At 35.0% G+C, this 21627-nt stretch overlaps 2 protein-coding genes across 2 annotated transcripts in view; one reads left to right on the forward strand and one right to left on the reverse strand.

Moving 5' to 3' along the window:
- The first annotated feature begins 378 nt into the window (after positions 1-378).
- LOC136818417 (17S U2 SnRNP complex component HTATSF1-like) overlaps positions 379-21627 on the forward strand; it is a 34632-nt gene continuing 13383 nt past the window's right edge. Inside the window, exons 1-10 of the mRNA XM_067074752.1 lie at positions 379-550; positions 967-1143; positions 6606-6682; positions 7056-7185; positions 8865-9080; positions 9833-9906; positions 10466-10540; positions 11129-11217; positions 11794-11884; positions 12409-12498. Of these exons, the coding sequence (XP_066930853.1) occupies positions 421-550; positions 967-1143; positions 6606-6682; positions 7056-7185; positions 8865-9080; positions 9833-9906; positions 10466-10540; positions 11129-11217; positions 11794-11884; positions 12409-12498 (1149 nt within the window). The 5' untranslated portion in view covers positions 379-420. The remainder of the gene's footprint in view (positions 551-966; positions 1144-6605; positions 6683-7055; positions 7186-8864; positions 9081-9832; positions 9907-10465; positions 10541-11128; positions 11218-11793; positions 11885-12408; positions 12499-21627) is intronic.
- On the reverse strand, positions 1636-5424 carry LOC136818456 (collagen triple helix repeat-containing protein 1-like). Its single transcript, XM_067074795.1, has 3 exons — positions 5251-5424; positions 3873-4124; positions 1636-2224 (listed from the first exon to the last, which is right to left on the reverse strand). Exons 1-3 carry the CDS (start codon positions 5314-5316, stop codon positions 1865-1867), a joined length of 678 nt encoding a protein of 225 aa, XP_066930896.1. The 5' UTR covers positions 5317-5424; the 3' UTR covers positions 1636-1864.

Raw genomic sequence — 21627 nt, forward strand, 5'->3', positions numbered from 1 at the left:
TTTAATTCGCTGGAGGACAAAATCAAGTAAAACAGGGCCAAATTTGGAGGTTCTTGGATCACTTATTGACCAAAAATGGTCAAAAAGGAGTCAAAATCTTAAAAAAGTAGATTTTTGTCAAATCTTTGCATCTTTTTTTACTTTTTGGCTTAAAATTTTGCTGGAAAGAGTCACTTTTGATTGTTTTTTTTTGCTTAGCCATGAAGAACAATCCAATTCCTACGAGTTAGATCAAAAACGATGATTTCTAACTCAAACTGGGCATTACAGGAGGGCCTCGCCCTCCTACATAGCCCATGACCAATATACTCGTCATTGACATTGGCACTTAAAGGGTTAAGTGATTTCATTTAATAATTAAATTTCATTTCTTTTAAGATGTTGAAAACAGAAAAAATAATAAGATAATATTTTAAGACAATGTCTGACGTCAGCGAACATGATTCCGACAGCGACACAGAAATTCTTAAAAAAGAAGAACAATCTAATAAACAACAACTGAAGACCCATGTCATCTCAAGTGGACCACAAATTATAAATGCGCCTCAAGGTATAAAATAATTATGCAAGTATCAAAAAAGTGTCAAGTATTTTTCAAAATTTTGAAAATTGAAAAATGAGAAATTTTATAAAAATTATATAATGGTTTCGTTTTTCATTTTATGATACTATTAATCATTATTTTTAGATCTCTTCAGGTATTTCCTTTTGATGGTTATCTCACTATTCTATTTCTTTGGGTTTTTGCCAAACAACAACTTGCATATATTGTTTTTAAATATAGTAAATCAAAATGATAAAAAATCACATTCTTCTTCACCGTTCAACATGGTCTGATATACAGCGACTAAATATATTTTTACTGATTATCATACCTACCTGGACAGTGCCACACAATGTCAGCTCTTCCAAATTTTATCATTTTAGAATGTGATTTAAAGCTTCTTTCATTATATCTTTACTTAGTATATACGCAACCCTCAGAGACACCAACATCGACAATAACAACAGAAAAAACTGAAAGTGCTGGCAGTGCTGCGGATGGCAATGTGTTGGATGAATTGAAACATCAAGCTGAAAGTGCTGTTGCCGATCAAGAAAAACCTGAATGGCAAAAATACTTGGATCAAAACCAACAAACAGGTATAATAACAAAATTTTATTAATTTGACATCCATCACCCACTTTCAGGACCCCATGCCATAAATTGGGATGTTGAGGGGCAACCAACCTTTTTCTTTAAACTTTATTTTGAGAATTAGCACCACTTTTTGCCAATAAAATGAGCACATAAAATTTGTGAAATTCACCCGTAATTCATCATCGCAAAAATTGAGCTCCCTTGGGTATTTTCTATGTTAAAAGATAATGGTTGTTATTATTTCCTATGGAAATAGGAGATGACTCCATGCTCTTCTAAAAAATTTTAGAAAAAAAAAGCTCGAGACAGAGTACGGAGGTCAACCTTAATATAGTGATCAGGTTTTATTGAGACGATGCACGTCATCTTTGAAATTGGAGAGTTTGCTTCTTTGCTTTGTTGAGGTTTTTTTCATGGTTTCTCGTCGTAATATACAAGGAAAAACCACTCTTCCACACAGGATGGAATGAAAAGAATTGTAAAAGAAGGAAAAGTAATGAAAAATGTTACTTTGTCAATTTGTTTACAAACTTATACGGCATGAAATCTAAAAATAAGTAGGGCACAGTGTTGAAAAACTTACCCTAATAGAGGTGTTTAGTTAAAAAGATTTATAAAAATCGTATGAAATCAAGAAATTGTTTAAAAAACTGAGGACGGATGTGTCTGCCATTCGTCCGCCTGTAGACTTGCTGACGATTTTGGGTGACAGCATTGGATTGTCTAATGTTGTGGTTCATCAACCTCTTCAATTTGTATTCGAGTTGCCGAATTCCAGCCGGTTTGAGCGTCTACATTCCCGTAACCATTGCAATTTCCAACATTGAGAGCCACGTTGATTATGTTGCTTTTCGAGATCTTGCAATGTCCAGTGATAACTTGTGGTCGATGTTGATTCTTATATCTGTTACCGGTCCCTTCATGCATGTAAACTATACCGTCTATCGGCACAGGTGCACATTCATGTCCATCGAAAGTGACAAACCAACGTTTGCAACATTGATTACAATTAGTGATTCTCATACCTGAGGATACGACGACTTTCATATAAGTCGAGGTTGAATTCTTTTTGAATGAGCAGCTCTAGAAAATTGATGGAAAAACCTTTGTTTTATTAATCAAAACTTTTAGTAACACCAGGTAACACGCGTGCGCGTTGCGTTAGTTGATTGCTCTTTTTGGACCTACCCCGGTGGAGGTCCTATAAATTAACCTTTGTCCGTTCGTCTGTTCGTTCGTTATTAGCTTTCCTCATGATTGGCTCGTTAGTTTTTTCAGATTTTTTGCACAAAGATGCATAACTATAAACCCTCGAATGTGACGGAGCCCGATTTTCAAAAAAAAAATTTTTTGGGCAAATTTGGGCCAAAAAACGGCTAAAAAACGGGTTTTTTGGACATTGTGAAAAATTAGGTCGTTAATTTTTTCTTATTTTTTGCATGAAAGTAGGGTACCATCGTAGGTAAAAGATGGCTTAAGCGAATTTTTGCAAAAAAATTTTATTGGCTCAAAAAACGCATGTTTATCTATAAGAATCACTATTAATAAGCATACATCAATGTTCTTAGTCAAACTACTCAATTTTTTTATGAGATTTTTGCACAGGAGGGCTTACTTTTAAAAAAGAATATATGTGTTTCGACATGAAATTTTGGTTGCTTGGCGTGCTTTTAAAAAATAACTGGCCAAATTCGATATTTTTTTATAAGCACATTATCAATTACTTAGGTATTAGCTTTTCTCGAGATTGGCTCTTTCATTCTTTACGATTTTTTGAACAAAGATGCATAACTATAAACCCTCGAATGTGACGGAGCCCGATTTTCAAAAAAAAATTTGGGGCAAATTTGGGCCAAAAAACGGCTAAAAAATGGGTTTTTTGGACTTTGTGAAAAATTGGATCATTAATTTTTTCTGATTTTTTGCAGGAAAGTAAGGTACCATCATAGGTAAAATACGGTTCAAGCAGATTTTTGCAAAAAAATTTTAGTTGGCTCAAAAAACGCATGTTAATCTATAAGAATCACTATTAATAAGCATACATCAATGTTCTTAGTCAAATTACTCAATTCTTTTTTATGAGATAGATGTTTTTTTTGCTCATGAGGGCTTACTTTTAAAGAATATATGTGTTTAGACATGTTTTTATAGAAAAGCTGGCCAAATTCGATATTTTTTTATAAGCACACTATCAATTGCTTAGGTATTAGCTTTTCTCGAGATTGGCTCTTTTATTCTTTATGATTTTTTGCACAAAGATGCATAACTATACACCCTCGAATGTGACGGAGCTCGATTCTTGGAAAAAAAAATTTGGGGTAAATTTCAGCTAAAAAGAGATGCTCTCGAAGTCGTGAATATGAAAAAATATTTCAAGAGCATGAAATTTTGGTTTCTAAACGTGTTTTTTTATAAGAAACAAACGACTAATTTTAATAGATCGTCACTATTTGTGTTCTGAATGATTGTTTAATGGTCACGCTTATGTAGATATCAATTATATATGTGTTAAATGCATAACCAGGTAGGTCCATAAAAGTATCACTTGTTATCTTCTTTCCAACATTGCATAGTGCAGACCATTGATTTTGAACACTTTGAGGTGGCCAACAATTTTTGAGAAGATTTGCAGTGCAGGAGGGAGAGGTTAAGCAACGGCACCGAGCTGACGAACTGAGAATTACCCATGTTTCCGGGTCCAGTTCAGTTAATAGACATTGAACTTACTCACCTTTACTACTCCATGATCTTTATCATCAGCGATGTTATACCAAGCACATTCTTTCCAATTCTTTTTTGCTGCAGTCCCATCTTTTCCGTTTTTTCCATCCTTTCCATTGACTCCATCTTTTCCATTAATTCCGTTTCGACCATCTCTGCCATCCTTTCCGTCTTTTCCGATTCCGTCTTTTCCATCCTTTCCATCTCGTCCATCTCGTCCATCTTTACCACAGTAATTATTGAATCCATGCGCACTCGATCCCTGTTTTTTGATTGAAAATATTATATTTAAGTTAGGGAATTGGAAGGATCGATCTTGTCGGCAATCAGTCGCCCAAAAAGAATATTTAGTCATTCCTCCCTTTTTGGACCTACCCCGGTGGAGGTCCTATAAATTAACCGTTGTATGTTCGTTTGTTCGTTAGTTACCAGCTTTTCTCGAGATTGGCTCATTAATTTTTTCTGATTTTTTTGCACAAAGATGTTTAACTATAAACCCTCGAATGTGACGGAGCCCGATTTTCGGAAAAAAAATTTTTTGGGCAAATTTGAGCCAAAAATGAAAGTAGGGTACCATCATAGGTAAAAGATGGCTAAAGCAGATTTTTGCAAAAAAAATTTTTTGGCTCAAAAAACGCATGTTTATCTATAAGAATCACTATTAATAAGCATACATCAATATTCTTAGTCAAATTACTCAATTCTTTTTATGAGATGGATGTTTTTTTGCTACGAGGGCTTACTTTTGAAGAATATGTGTGTTTAGACATTAAATTTTGGCTGCTTGGCGTGTTTTTATAGAAAAACTGGCCAAATTCGATATTTATTTATAAGCACATTATCAATTACTTAGGTACTTTTCTCGAGGTTGGCGCTTTCATTCTTTGAGATTTTTTGCACAAAGATGCATTAAACACTCAAATTTGTCGAAGCCCGATTTAAAAATTACTCAACTTTTTTTACGAGATAGATGTTTTTTTGCTTGCTTGAATATGAAAGAATATTTAAAGAACATGAAATTTTGGTTTCTAAACGATTTTTTATAAGAAACAAACGACTACTTTTAATAGATCGTCACTATTTGGGTTTTGAATGATTGTTTAATAGTCACGCTCACGTAGATATCAATTATATATGTGTTAAATGCATAACCAGGTAGGTCCATAAAAGTATCACTTGTCTTTTATAGTTTTCCGCCAAATTTGGATTTGTTTTATTAGATTATGTTCTTTAGCGATTTAATTTGAATTGTAACATTTTCCAGTCTCTGAAGCTATCTTACGAGCTATTAAAGAAGCTTCTAATTACTTGTTACATCAGGAGATATAACAGTTTAAATTGTTTTAAGGGTTGTGAGAAAAAGAACGAAATGATTTTCATATACCTACCTTCATCATGGCTTGTGTCAGGGTCAGTATTGCCAAAAGAGTAATAACCAAAATAATTTGCCTCATTGTGAATTTAACACCTAAGCTTTATATATGTTTTATAAAAGTCGCCTGTGTCCTGCCTACCGTTCCTTTTAAAAGCTCGTAATGAAGTTTGGCTGGCAGAGGCAGCCTATTTAAAGATTCAAGGCAGTCTAGATTCAAGTGGTAGTGGGTCAGATTAAGATTGTTTTGTTTTTACTTTACGCCAACGAGTCATAACCAGTACGATAAACGAACTATTTTAGGATGTTTGTCGTTTTTTCAAGAAGCTGGGTATCTGGAATCAAAACAAACACTTAGAAACTTCTCTTTCGAGTAAAAAATAACACTACTTCTGGCTTATTGATAATACTGTAGTGCAATGAAAACTCGAATGTTTTTAGGATCAGTGACAAAAATAAGGATTTTTTTAATGTTTAGTTTTAACGGTCTTTGCAAGCTTCAAGACGCTTTTAGAAGGAAGCCTTTATATTGAAGAGGGCAAAAAAGACATATACCGTAAATCCTCGAATAAGCGCCCCGCTCGAATAAGCGCCCCCCCCTTTTAGTTAAAATGATATTATAAGCGCCCCGCTGGAATTAGCGCCCCCTTTGAATAAGCGCCCTCTCCAGGGAGGGGCGCTTATTTGAATATTGTTATTGATTGAATAAAATATTGAGTAGATACCTGTGTCTTAAAAAGAAAGAAAGCGACTAAGAATAAAATGAGAGAAATTGTCAATTGGATTTTTCCAATTTTTCTTTTATTCATCCTATTTTGAAAAATCAACCCTTTGAAACAGTTAAGTTTAAGCAGATTCCGAATTTGTTGATATACGAATTTCTGAAATAAAAAAATAAGCGCCTCGCTCGAATAAGTGCCCCGCTTGAATAAGCGCCCCCCTTAGAGCCTGAAAAATGAAATAAGCGCCCGGGCGTATTTGAGGATTTACGGTATCCAGATTTTTTGCACAGGGCTTAGAAAAATCTTGTGCAGGAAATGGTCCTTTCACACGTCCATTTTCATTTCCGGGACATTTTTCAAATAGTAATTCCTATGAACTCAATTTTCGAGAAAAAAGAGTCACCAGATCCGGAAAATAGTCCCTTAGAATTTCTTTTCTTAGTTTTACTACCAGGTACTACCACTCTCCAATTCTCTCAAAATTCACAGGTTTGAGTAAGTTTAGTCATTACTCAAACCTCAAAAAATTGTAAAAAAGTATTGGAGTTGGCCGAATAAATAAAAGTGGTATATATGTTCAAAAAGGCACATCTTTCTTTATCATAAAAAAAAAGAATATCTAAAAAACTTTTTCTTCATTTTTCACCAGGAGCGTACACTTACACGGATCCAAATGATGGGACTGTTTATGAATGGGATGAGACAAAACGGGGATGGATCCCAAAGGTACGTTGATTGATAGATTTCACATTAAATAAGTAAAAATAAATTTTTTGGCGTTATTTACACTTTTAAAAGTTCTTTCGTCTTAGACGGATTTCTGTTTCCGCGTATATAAAGAGGCTTTCCTGTCTCTGCGTAATTCACCAAAGTTTCAAGATTGTGCACTAATTTGCTGTGTAAAATCTATTTTCCGTCCCAGACGAAAAACTTTGCTTTGACGCTTTGACCACTGTAAGAGCCTAATCAGTGAAGGTACAAAATTGATCAGTGACGGTTTAAAGAGACCGGCGTCTATTACTTATCACCGATAAGGTACGAGAAATCCCATTATTAAATTCATGAGGTTTTCAATCTTCTCCATATCTTCCTTTTAAAGATCGACGAAGATTTCATAGCGATGTATCAAGCGAATTATGGGTTCACTGCGACAGGTGAACATGATCCTAATGTCAATGCAGAAACAGATGAAAAACCTGGAGCTGGAGACGAAAAGAACACAGATGATGGTAGGTTGACAGTTTGAAACTTGATGTATCAAGAATTTCGAATGGAATCCAAAATAGACTTAAGTCCCTTGGGAAGCTCCATACAAATTTTGAGAACGTCCACTTCGAAAGTTTGCTTTTTTAAGGGTATTGCGAAATAAAATAGAGTGAGTCATTTTCAACATGGGAGGTTTAGAGAAAAACACCTTTGAATCCTAACGCCACAAGAGAAGTAATTTTGAGTTTACCAGGGCTAAAGGACGACAAACATATTAAAAGTTTACTTATTAAAAGTGGTGCATTATTTACGCCAGGCCACTTATTAGCGCCAACCAGTCTATCAAAAAGCAATAAGTGCCCCCGGGCTACGGACAGAGTAGATCTATCTAGTGTTTTATATAAGATACCTGAGGCTAAGAGCCTTCCTTTTTGGACCTACCTTAAGGGGAGGGGGTCCTATGAATTAACATGTGTATGTCCGTCCGTCCGTCCGTCCGTCCGTCCGTCCGTCTGTTATTATTAAGTTTTATCGGAATTGGTTCATTAGTTTTTTCTGATATTTTGCACAATGATGCAAAATGATAATGCCCAAAATGTGACGGAGCCCGATTTTGGAAAAAAAAATTGGAGGGGGGGGGTAATTCCAGCCAGAAAACGGCTAAAATTAAAAAAAGGGTTTAAAACTGGATCATTAATTTTTTCAGATTTTTTGCACGAAAATACGATACCGTCATCGGTAGACGTGTTTTTATAGAGAAATGCTGGGTCAAAATCGATATCATTTTATAAGCATATTACCAATTACTTAGTTATTAGCTTTTCTCGAGATTGGCTCATTCATTCTTTATGATTTTTGGACCTACCCCGGTGGGGTGGAGGTCCTATAAATTAACCCATGTTCGTTCGTTCGTTAGTTAGTGTGTTAGTTACCAGCTTTTCTCGAGATTGGCTCATTAGTTTTTTCTGATTTTTGGCACAAAGGTGCATGACCATAAACCCTCGAATGTGACGGAGCCCGATTTTCTAAAAAAAATTTTTTAGGCAAATTTGGGCCAAAAAACGGCTTAAAAACGGGTTTTTTGGACTTTGTGAAAAATTGGATCATTAATTTTTTCTGATTTTTAGCATGAAAGTAGGGTACAATCATAGTTAAAGGATGGCTCAAGCAGATTTTTGCAAAAAAATTTTTTTGGCTCAAAAATCGTATTTTTATCTATAAGAACCACTTTTAATAAGAATACATCAATGTTCTTAGCCATATTATTATTATTATTTTTATTAATTTTTTTTACGATGAAAATGTCACGGTGGAGGCTAATGATTTGAGTTTTATGTAAACACTTATTATTTTTTTGGCTGAAAAACGAATCTTTATCTATAAGAATCACTATTTATGAGCATATATCAATGTTATTAGCCAAATTGTTTTTTTATTATTATTTTTTCTAACAGAAGAAAATGTCACGGTAGAGTTCGACGGTTTGAGTTTTTTTATTAAGCTGTGCATTTTTCTGATATATTTCTTTTTCAAAAATCTTTTTCAATAGTGTTGATAGTTTCTCTCAATAGATATGCTTTCATTTTCTTTATTTTTTTGTATTTTGACCAGTTATGTCTTATGTGTTTCACTGTTTCAATGTTCACTGATTAGTTTGATAACCAGGTAGGTCCATAAAAGTATCGCTTGTTTTTTTTGGTAGACAAGACCAAGAAGTCAAAAGCAGCCGATCCAAGTACTTCTAACAACAGTGAGATTGGTAAAAAGCGAAAGGCTGCGGAACAGAAAAAAGAATGGTTCGACATAGACCCTAAGAAGAACAACAATGTGTATGTGAGTGGTCTACCGGAGTCTACAAGTGAAGAGGAATTCGAAGAACTCATGTCGAAATGTGGTATCATCATGGATGACGATACTGGTAAGAAGAAAGTTATTGAACTTTTCGCGTTTCATTAAAAAAAAGCAAAATCACTGTTAAAAGAAACTAAGAATATTGTTTCTTTTTCGAATGTTTGAATTCAAACTTCATATTAATTACTCCTACGTTTAATGGTCAAAAACTGCGCCTAAGTAATACTGCGTTGATCGTTTCCGAGAAATATAAATCGAATCATTTATTATGCATCATAGAACCTTCCCAGGGGCATTGACGGACAAAGAGAGTTTGTTTGAGTTTTTTAGCATGCTGGGTGGTAAATTCAAAAGATAACATTATTCACAAAGATTTTATTTCTGGGATTGTAAACGACTCTAGTGTATTGCTTGCGTGATCCGACTCGTTCAACATAGGGTTATATACCGAATGCACCAGAAATGGGTGTATCTCTTTGAAATTCTTTTTCTCAAATTCTTTTTCTCAAATTCTATGAACTCAAAAAGAGTAAAACTTTTTTTGCATTAGAAAAAGGACAGATAAACTTAAATTTTGATGAGTCAATTATTGAATTTGGTTTATTGGATTAATAGTTATGTTCAAATGAATGGAAAACCTTTTTTCAAAAAGTACTCTAAAACTTAAAAAAACTGCCTATTTCCAGTATAGGATGTTTCAGTATGTTAAAAGTCATAGAACTCGACTTTTTCGCCATTTAAAGCTAAGTTGCCAAAAGTCCATATTTATCAGTGTTATCTTTAATTTTTAGAGTATTTTACAATTTTTGTTGCTTTCAGGTAAAAAGAAGCTCAAACTTTACAAAACACCAGACGGCAAAGTCAAAGGTGACGGCCGTTGCTGTTACTTGAAAGTATATTATTTTTTTACTGGTCTATTACAGTCCTTTGTTTAATGCGCGAGTTGAAATGTCCCTGCTTTCGATCAGCTTCTTAACTTTAATACCCAATTTCTTGATGTTTTTTTGAATCCGATTTTTGAATTTCAAGAGTAAAATCAGTTGAGTGTGAATAACGTGGTGGGAGACAGTGTCCGTTGATTCTACCAAGTAGTTCGTGCTAATTTTTTGGATACATTGCACTACCATTTCTACTCATTTTTATAATGTACCGTCGTTTTGGCTAATATACCACTTTCCAGACTACCGGGATAGCTAGTCTGAAATGCAGATTTCTACAAAACCACATCTATATAAGGAACACGAATCCGTTAGTGGATGCCAGCAGATTACGGGATAGCCGGGTGCAAATTGTAAAGAGTTTTTCTAGAGGTACAGAAAATAGCTAGTGTTGACCGGCTAACTTTCCTAAGCCGGAGTGATGTTTTTCCCACTAGAAAGTGGCAGTTGAATCTTTATCCGTAAAATGAATTTTGACCGAAACGACCTTAAATATTTGGCTCATTTTTTCTAGCACGAGTCAGTTGTATTGGCGTGCCAATTGCTGGATGAGGGTGATTTCAAAGGAAGTAAAATCAAAGTCGAACTGGTAAGAAGAACATCATTTTTTCATGTGGATCAAACGTTATGTATTATTCTTTCGAGGTTAAACATGAAGATATGTATTCTAAGGTCCCGAATAGTAGCGGGAAAGGGGTCTGAATATAAAGGGGGGTCCGAAAGTTTAAGAAACATTAAGGTCGAACTAAGAATAAATAAACGGGGGTGGGTCGGTGGGTGTAATGAGAACAGCGGGGTCCGAAAAATTAAAAACTGGGTGGGGACCCTAGAGTGTGGACGTGCAGTGAGTTATGCACGAGGTGTTTGCAAAGTCATGGGATTTAAGGTTACGTATTAAGCTATGTACGACGTTAAGTTTACGACTCGAATATGTACGGTCTAACTAACCAATTCAGTCCAATCCCTGCTGGCCAAGTATTTTCTTAGCTCCTAAACGACGCGAGTTTCAGTAATTTTATGTTTTAGTTTGTATAATCTGAGAAAAGCACATCTAGCTGATAATGTTCTTCAGATTTCCTTAACTCTAACCCATATTTGGATTAACTGGAATAGCTCAATAGTTTATCAAGATGTTTTACGAGTACTTGTTTCATGATTTTGTTATTATTTTTTTAAGGCCGTTTTTGAACTGAAAGGACAATTTGATCCAAACAAAAAACCGAAGAAGAAGAAAAAGAAGATCAAGAAAGGAAAAGGACAAGATAAGTAAGAATCTAATTCGACTGATTTTATTATATTTATGGTTAGAATGGGTCGCGGTTGTCAACTGATACGTTAAATTCTTTCAAATTATGTAAGACTTGACTAGCAGAGATAAAAGCTGAAAAACTGTTCCACTTCTCTTACTTTTGATTGATCTACTCTCATATAAGAAACTTTTCAAACTGTTAAAAATGTTTTCATATATATTCAGAGAGTTTAAAAGCTAGAAGCATTGAAATGCGCGACATTTGTAGCCTGTACCAACCTCTTTTTTCGCGGAAAAGAACGTGCAAAGTTTTTTTTTACATTTAGGCAACTAAGGCACTATTTCATGTTTAAAATATTTTCTCGCAACTCTTTTGCCTTTTTTGGTGAAGTGATGTTCTATTTTTAACACGTAAACTCTAACCGTAACACTGAAACACTGCAACACTGCAAGAATTTTCAAAAAAAATCTAAATGGCCCGCCGTAGGTGTGCAGGCTAGGAAGTTTATTACATACCATTATTAGACGCATCTACTGTAATTATTAAAGTTGTTTTCCATATTTGACCTTCTTTTGCTTTTGTTTGTTTTTAGGTTGTTAGATTGGGTTGACCGGCCAAAGAAACGAAGTAAATTTGATAGAATTGTTATCTTGAAGAACATGTTCAACGTGAAAGATTTTGAGGTTAGTGCTCGTCTTTTTTAAAAAAGCTCAAACTCTTGTTTAATAGACTGTCGGCTTTCTGCCCTATTCCAATTGTTAAAGTAGGGAAATAGTGGGCAGAAGGTTGGCGGCTAAAATCTTTGCTTGAAAAAATTTATAAGAGGTTTTATTTAGTTTATTTTAGACAGTCAACTTTCTACCTATTTTTATTCACAATTTATGAATAAACAGGGCGAAACGTTGGCCGTCTAAACCAGAGCTAAGGGTGTGTCATTGTTTAAACCATGTGATGTTTGCCCCCTCTAACTAAGTCCAAATCGAACAAAAAACTTTGCACAATTTTTGTTTTCTTTGATTTAACTAATCGATCTTATCGTTTGAGTTTGTAATGAGAATCTTGCTGACAGCACCGTCCCTCTCCCTCTCCCTCTCCCTCTCCCTCTCCCTTCCTCATGGAGCCAAAGCCCCAAAGTGATAACACGATCTCTAAAAGCACAATAAAAGAAGGATTTTGTTCACTTATTGGTTGTTATTTTCATTTGTAGCGTGACCCGTCATTGATCAATGATTTGAAAACCGATTTACGGACGGAATGCGGGAAATTCGGAGATGTCAAGAAAGTCATCATTTTCGATGTAAGTTTTCTTTCTGAGTTGATCTTTTGAGTTGTCTGAATTACTTTTGCAATTTGATGGGACTTCTTTAATGACTAAAGTCAATTCGCTTCATATGAGCACTGTTCACACGCACCTTTTAACACATTGAAACAACTCTTATTAAAGTATTTTGATTTGAAGATTTTTTGTCTCAATTTATCAGTTGTCTGCTTTGAAATAGCTTAGTCACTAATCTAGCATTTTAAACTGGCCGATGAAACAGGTTTTACCTCACTCCAGCACCTTCACGAGCGGTAGAAAAATTGTATCGATACCAATAAACTGATAATGCTCAGTAGTAGGCTTCGTCATATTACATGATTAGTAATTGAGGGTTAGTTTAAAGGTTATACTTTTACATAAGTGTTTCCTATTAGGCACATGTTTCTTATTAGGACATTGTTTGTCTATTGTTATATTGTGCAGATATAAGCAAAAAAAATGTTTTTCTTTTCCTCTTTCTAACCAATCTTGCTCCACATCCGTGTCAATTCAATATCAAAAAGCTTGTGTCTCCGTGGTTTATAAGGAACCTAGAGTCATGTCGGCTATTTGCGACCCCGGGGGGGGGGCACTCGATTTGAAAACGACCGTACGTTCGGCCAAAAATCAGGTCTCTAAAATCGGACCCTTACAGTGCAGGAAAAATTTTGAGCCTTATAGTACAATTTTTTGAATTTTTTTGCCCTTAAGCTCGTTTTACCTTTCTCTTTTTCAATACGCCCTTTCATTTCTCGTTAATGATTATTTCGGAAAATGGAAGGCCCAAATTTTTCTATGGTATAAAAATTATTGAAAAGCTATACAAAGAACTTTTATAATTATTTTAAACATTTTTAATGGGTAAAGAAATTATAACCCTAAAACAAAATATTGAAAATAATCGCACCAAAACATCGTAAAAGGGCTAGTTTAGTTCACTGAAAAGTATTTTCTACTCAAATCGAGTATACATCGAGAAATTCGACATGATGTAACTTTGTTCACAATTCGATGACATGACTCTAATTCGAAGCTAACAAGATTCTTGACCTTCATAGTGTTTACAATATTCAATTGAAGAACAACTACTTTTCAAGTCTTCAATTTTTCGCACTGCCCTCTCTAATTAGCTTGTTTGAAGTATATTTTTATAAATTTAAAATAGATTTTTAGAAATTTAGGACCAAATAACGCACATTTTATTTCAAGAGGAACTAATTTTCCAATGCGAAACTTTGAATGCTTGCTGTCACCTCAATACTGTTGTTTTTCGAATGAAATTTTCACAGAATTACTGCTTGAACAGGCTTGAATATTTATTTACTACTACCAGCAAGAATTTTTCAAAAATAATCAGGAAGGCATTCGAGGCACTCAATTTTCTTCAAATTCTTAAAGCTGTGTACTCCTTTGCATTATACCTGAAATACCCTCTCACTGTACTGCGACTCTTTTGGCAAACGCATGCGCGTAAGCAAAATTTACAAAATTTCAATGATATGCGGGCCCTAAAAATGGAAATTCAGTTTTTTTTTCACCTTTTTTTTCGTCTAGCCGCTATTCCAACATATTTAGCCTCTGGAATGGTTCAATTTCGATAGAGAGCACAGATCTCTATTTTTACGCATAAGACTTGATAGGATTTCTTATCTTACATCCGTGGCTGCGGGAAAATAGGTCTAGAGTTTTAGGATATATCAGTGTCTCTAACGGTAACACCAAAACAACAAAAAGAGGCAAACCATGTCGGAGCGCTCCAGCCTCAACCTACCTGAACAAAGCAAAGGTGTCAAACGAAGAAAACAGACGTGTAGTATATGTCCTATCATACCCCTACGACAGCGCGAGTGGTAGAAATTTCTATTTCAATATTTTTTAGATATTTCTTCGGCACATGATTTTCGGTCGAGGGTGTATTCTAGGCTAAAATTATGAGAAAAACTTCCTTCTCTAGCCCCTAATCTCCTTTGCCATAAAGTAGTAAGCATCTGATAATCTTCAACTTTTTCAAATAAACCTTTTGAGTTAATTTATGGACAAAGTTAAAATAGTAGAGGGCATTTTGTAAAATCGCTCGACTGTTTTGTTAGAAGCACTTGTTATACATTTTTGGAAAGCTAAGGGTTAGGGGAATCGAAATTACTATGTTTCCAATTTTTTTTCGGACACTTTGGTGTGATTTTCGGACAAATATGACGGTCTCAGGCAAAAATCATAGGGTTAAAAATTAATGAAAATTTTAGCTCGAGAAAACGGAGACCTGTTGTATATTTTTGGAAAGCTCTCAAAAAATTAGGATTAGAGATATATTGCAAGTATAGGTGATTTCAGTACCTAACTCGAGATATTGAGCTTCAAAAAGCGCAAAAACTGGACAAAATAGCTGTTTCTGGCTGAAAAACACGGTTTTGAAGGGTTAATATATCGAGTTAGGTACAGAAATCACCTATACTTGCAATATATCTCTAATCTTAATTTTTTGAGAGCTTTCCAAGAATATACAACAGGTCTCCGTTTTCTCGAGCTAAAATTTTCATTAATTTTTAACCCTATGATTTTTGCCTGAGACCGTCATATTTGTCCGAAAATCACACCAAAGTGTCCGAAAAAAAATTGGAAACATAGTAATTTCGATTCCCCTACCCCTTAGCTTTCCAAAAATGTTTAACAAGTGCTTCTAACAAAACAGTCAAGCGAATCCAAAAAATCGAACAAAATTCCCCCTACTAAAAGCTCAATATATCAACCATTGTCTCATTTGAATGTCCTGTTCCTCAGCTACAGAAAAAGCGGAACTGTTTTTCTTGAATTGCGAAGTGCTTAGAAGGTAGTATCGTTTAGAAATACTTTGACCGAGATGTTGTTTTTAAAGTTTGTGGTTTCTGATTCGTGATCTAAACAGTCTGACTTTTAATAATTTTGATAGAAGAAATTAATTATGTTTTTTATTTTTGGTGAGAATCCAATCCAATATCTTTAAGGTTTGGTCTTCGACATTCTTTCGATAATTTAATTATCATTTTAATCAGAACTGGGTTGTTTCTATTTATATGTCATAGTTTTTATTCATAACCTATAGTTTTGGAGGTTTTTCGTTTTCCTTACTGTAGTGAACCTATATCATATTTTCATGCCTTTATTTTCATCTTCTCCGGCTAAGCACCATGGGGCTAAGCAGAAATAACTCGACAACAGCTCAACATATCATAACGAACGAATTAACTTTCGCAAGACCCATATCCATCATTTTTATGTCGGTCAATCTATTTGTTATCGCGTTTGGGATCTTCATTAATGCTATTGTCATACATTTTTACCGGTGCCGAAAAATCTCGCAAAGCTTATTCAACTTCTTCTTAATGAACTTGGGAATCTCTAACATTGTTCAGAATCTTGGTGCGCTACCCTTTATAATCTATTTCCATAGAAACGTAGAAGATTTAGTGCCAATCGAAAGAAATAATTTGGTATGTGGGTTCGTAAGAGGGCAGCCAGTGTTTTGGTGCGGTGCTTTTGCTACTGTCTACACGATCTGTTTCATGAATATGAAATGGTACTCGATCATAACAAAACCGTTGCACAGAGAAGATAAAAAGCGACATTTAGTTTATTACATCATTGCATTTTGGCTGATTGCTTCTATTCTGATCACTCCGAATTTCCTTGTTTTCGAATATGACAGACTAAATGGTTACTGTAAACGCAACAATGACAGAATGGGTTGGGATCTGACAGTGCTGTACAAAGGTGTTCTTTTCATTTCCGGTTTGGTTATACCAATCAGCTTAATGCTTGTCATTTATACCCTTATCATACGTGAATTTTACGTCAAATCGAAGCTTGGCGTTAATGTAGAAAGCCCTGTTAAAATCAAATACCGCAAGAAAGTGGTTGTCTTTCTTGGGATTGTGATATGCGTCTTTTTGTTAAGCTGGTCACCTTTTGGAATCGTTTTCATCTTAATGGCGATGACTGATCATTTAGGAACCCCCGTCGATCCTCGATTTGACGTTCGTAATATGAGACTTTTGAAGTTGGTTACCTTGCCATGCTTCTGTGGTGCCATTTTGAATGTTGTTTGCTATGCGGTTAAAGATGTGGAGATGCGAAACTTATTCAAAGAGTTTTTCGGTTGCTCTTCCTTCGACGAGAAAAGGAAAAAGAGAAGCTGTTCAAGTTCGAACTACACGATGACAAGCGCCAGTCGAGCAAGTCGTAGTGTAACTACAGCGTAAATCTCGCTAAAATAAACTCGAGCGGGAAGTTTAATTTGTTCGAATTACAGAGAGATTCGAATTTGAAGAGAGTATTCTTACTAGAGAATCTCCTTGACAGGAACTGAGGATTAATTTAAAGGTTTTACTTTTACATAAGTATCCCGTTTCATATTAGGCACATGTTTCATATCAGGATTTTTTCTTTTCCTCTTTCTGACCAATCTTGCTCCACACCTGTGTCAATTCAATATCAAAAGCCTGCAAATTAAAATTGACGAGTAAGCAAAACATATCACTCTTATTTAATAACAAAATTTTTAAATCATAAAAAGATTCGAATAAGAGAATTTCGCAAGAATCCGCTGTATAAATCAAAGTGACGAAAAGTTTTTGTTTATTCATGATATGCACCACTGCAATGTCTTCTGACATTACATCACGGAACCAATCGCTCATTGGTTGTAAGTGACGTAAAACCAGTCAATACGTCACTTTCAACCAATCAGCTATTGGGTGGAACGGAAGACATTGCAATGGTGCATATCATGAATAGAGGCTGCACACGTTTTTTCATAGAAACATCGACAGTTTTTGAAGCCTTTGGTTGTTCTTGAAAATGTTCTTAATTTCACCATTTTTGCTGATATTCTATACACTTCATTCCAGTTCATTCTTTTATGTTGTAATATCTATCTTCGAAAATCTTTCAAAGTTCTCTCAACATACTACTTTAATGGGATAAACTTTTGCGGGGATTAAATTTCGCGGATTTCGCGGATTTGGGTGTCATCCGCAAAAATCCGCGAAATTAAAGTGGTGCGCAAACCGGCCAACATGTTGGCCAAATTTCGACCAACATCCACTGGCCAACATGTTGGCCAACAATGTTGGTCGGTTTGTGGTAGGCGCCAACATGCTCGAGAAGAAAAAAAATCTCAAAAAATGTTGGCCAACATGTTGGCCGGTTTGCGCCCCACTTAAGTCCCAATGGAAATTTACAGGGTGATTAAAAAAAAACCGAACCCCTAGATTTTTTGACGTAACTTTATTTTTATTCATCCTATCGCTATGAAGTTTCACACCCTTTTTCCTTAGTAAATTTAAAGTCTATATGTGAAATTTGAATGTTATAGCTTATATATTTATGAAGAATAAGAAGTTGTAGTTTCACAAGTGAACAGGGAATTTAATTTTGACGTCAAAAATGGAGAATTTCAGTTGAATATGAAATACCGTTAAACATGAAAATGAATGCAAGTGAGCCATAACATCAAATCAAAAAGTTAAAGAAGATTTGGTCCTTTTTAACGGTGTTTCTCACACACTGTAGCCTTTTGTATGCAATCATCTGCAATGCACCGAGATTCATTTTTTCCACGACGTCACGCCAATCCTCTCTTTAAACCAATCGATTGCATTGTCCAATATTAAATAAAGGAATTCATTCCATTCCTTTTTCTAGAATTACATAAATGTATTGGCTTACAGTACCTCTCTGTCATTGTGGATCCTTTCAGGGCATCCCTGGGGACTCTATAAATACACTGTTATGCTCCGATCACAAGAATGGTATTTTCTTTTTTGACGTCAGAAAAGAAATGGTTTGTTCATTTATGAAAATTGTACTTTTTCTTCAAACTGTCATATTTTAAGAAATGTCTGAGCTATAAACCTCAAATCTCACATGCAGGCTTCAAATCCACTAGGATATTGGTGTTGAAGATTTCATGGTGATATGATAAACAGAAAAAAAGTTACGTCAAAAATTCTAGGGGTGCGGTTTTTTTAAATCACCCTGTAGAAAGGGCCTCATCCGCGAAATGTTTCTAAACAAAACTCAAAATATGTCAAATAAATACTATTTGAATGGTTACTTGCATCAAAGAGGTGCTACTCTTATCTCCCGAATAGACGTCCCCCGCTAATTGTTACGAGAAAAAAATCCATCCCCCCGTCAATTAAATTCGAATAATTCAATATTTTTTTACAGTGTAGATAGACCTTAAACTTGTTAAAATTTTCTTTTTTGTTAGTATTGGTTCTTATTTTACGTGTTCATTTGCTAAAGTTTCTTTTTGGACCTACCTTGGAGGTCCTATAAATTAATTATCTGGTACCAGATGTGGAAATATGCTACGACACGCTTTGCTCTAAAGGTCGGGCATATTTTAACATCTGGAAGGTTTGCATTACGGAATTTGACTTGACCGCGTTTAAAAATTTTGCTCGGAGCTTGGAAACGATCAACAGCAAGCTAACATCTGATTCCAAATCGGATGCGGGTGCTAGGCCAGAAAATATAACAAATCTGATTCGCATCAGATTTGTTATACCTTAAGGGAAGAAATTTTCGCGAGAAGAAATTTTCGCGGAATTTAATTTCGCGAATGAGCCGATTTCAAAAGTTTCACGGAATTTAATTTCGCGATTAAGAAGAAGTTATCAACTTAAATTAACTTTTAACCACCACGGAGTTATTTATATTTGTTTATATTTGATAAGAAATACACGTTATAATGCTTAAAAATGAATTGTGTCCATATTATTTGGTAATACCTGGTCAAAAACAACAAAATAAAAGAAGAAGAAAAGAAATCGAATTTCGCGGGATTTAATTTCCCGATTTAACAATTTTGGTGTGTTTCGCGGAATTTAATTTCGCGAATTACACCCAAATTCGCGAAATTAAATTCCGCGAAAATTTCTTCCGCGAAAATTTCTTCTCGCGAAAATTTCTTCCCTTAAGGTATTCTCTGGGCTAGCACCATATTCGTATTTGGTTCGGAATCATATGCTGCTAGCTTGATTATGTAAACAAACATAAACAACCCCTAATTTAGCTTCATTTACATGAAAATACAACTTAAAACATGAATGTATTGCTTTTTCCTACTTACCTAGACATACTCGATAAATATTACACTAACCTTCATAGTTTATAACCTTCATAGGACCTCAAAAGTGAATTTTCAATGTGCTCTGTAAAATTACAAAATTGGCTGTTCTGTAGGCACACAAAAAGTGAAGTTAGTCGTTAATAAGATACAAACTACCTTTACAGAAGTCTGTAGATCTTTCTGAAGACAAAATTATCTGTTTTGTACACATGTTTGTACTGCTGCTAGAGACTTTGACTGACTTTGACTGCTGTCGGTCAGTCGGTTGTGTTCAGTTGTCTGGCGGTCAACAGTCGTTTTGATAGGACCGGACAAGATTATACCAACATAAAACTTACTGAAAAAGCATAAGGAACATACCTGTTACTGTTTCTTTATGATCTTTAAGTTTGGCTTTGAGAAAAATCAGTAAAAATCAGTCAACAAAACAAACAAAAAATAATCAACATTTCTGTGTAAAAAACAATCTTTAAAAGGTTGGTGCATTTACAGAAATTACACTGAATACTAAAAGTAATACTAAGAAAGCATAAAGACATTTATATTGTAAAAAAGTTCACCAAAAGAAACCAAAAAACAACCAAAATCTAACAAAAGCTCTTCACTACTTGCCCTTCTTGAATCCGAAATTTGCTTTGTCATTGAAGCGCCAAAACTATAAATAAAAATAGTTTTTGACGGTCGGCGCAGCAGACATTTTCATGCTAAATTTCTGTTCAGTCGGGACGAACATAATTCTTGAGCAAGCGAAGATATAGCCATTGAACCCGACTGTTGTCGGCACATCAAAGGGCCACTACTAAATCTCTCCGATGGTATATTGGCCCGCTCCTTTAGAGCTTTAGCGTGGGCGGCCGCCAATACGCCATCGGAATATCAGATAAATAAATTAACCGATGTCCGTTCGTCCGTTCGTCTGTTCGTTCGTTCGTTCGTCCGTCCGTCTGTTACCAGCTTCTCTCAAGATTGGCTCATTAGTTTTTTCTGATTTTTGGCACAATGATGCAAAATGGTAATGCCCAAAATGTGACGGAGCCCGATTTTCGAAAAAAAAAATCATTTCCGACCGAAAATGCCGGAAATATGCCGGAAAACCCGGTTTTTTGGCATTTTCTCGAGATTTCATCATTAGTTTTTTCAGATTTTTTGCACAAAGATGCGTATTAGCAATGCCAAAACATGGAAGAGTCCGATTTTTGAGAAAAATTCTTTTCCGGCCGAAAATGCCGGAAATATGCCGGAAATCGCCGTTTTTGCATATTTTCATCGGACTTTTTTCTTATAATTGGTTGTTTTTTCATTCAAAAACATTACTAATAGCAATGCCCACCATCATGCATGTTTCAATTTTCAATAAAACTGATTTTTGAAGCCGGAACTTTTTAAAAATCGCCGGAACAGCCGATTTTCGCCGGAAAAACAGTATTTCTTGAATTCTCGAGCTGTACTTTATATTTTTTTATGAAATTTTGCACACTGATGTAAAATGACAATACCTAAAAAGTGACGGAGCCCGATTTTCGAAAAAAAATTTTTTCCGGCCCAAAATGCCGGAAATATGCCGGAAAAACTGTTTTTTTGGCATTTTCTCGAGATTTTATCATTAGTTTTTTCTGATTTTTTGCTCAAAGATGCGTATTAATATTGTTCAAAACATGGCCGAGTTTGAGTTTTGAGGAAATTTTTTTTCCGGCCGAAAATGCCGTAAATATGCCGTAAATCGCCGTTTTTCTGGATTTTCATTGGACTTTCTCCTTACAATTGGTTGTTTTTTCATTAAAACATTACTAATAGCAATGCCCACCATCATTCATGTTTCAATTTTCAATAAAATTGATTTTTGAAGCCGGAGCTATTTAAAAATCGCCGGAAGAACCTATTTTTGCCGGATAGACAGTATTTCTTGAATTTCTCGAAAAAACCGGCTTTTTTACATTTTCTCGAATTTTCATCAAAAGTTTTTTCTGATTTTTTGCAGAAAGATGCGTATTCGCAATGCTCAAAACATGGCT

Source organism: Clytia hemisphaerica, unplaced genomic scaffold (genome assembly GCF_902728285.1).
Source record: "Clytia hemisphaerica strain Z4C2 unplaced genomic scaffold, Clytia hemisphaerica genome assembly, whole genome shotgun sequence".
In the NCBI taxonomy this organism is placed as follows: domain Eukaryota; kingdom Metazoa; phylum Cnidaria; class Hydrozoa; order Leptothecata; family Clytiidae; genus Clytia; species Clytia hemisphaerica.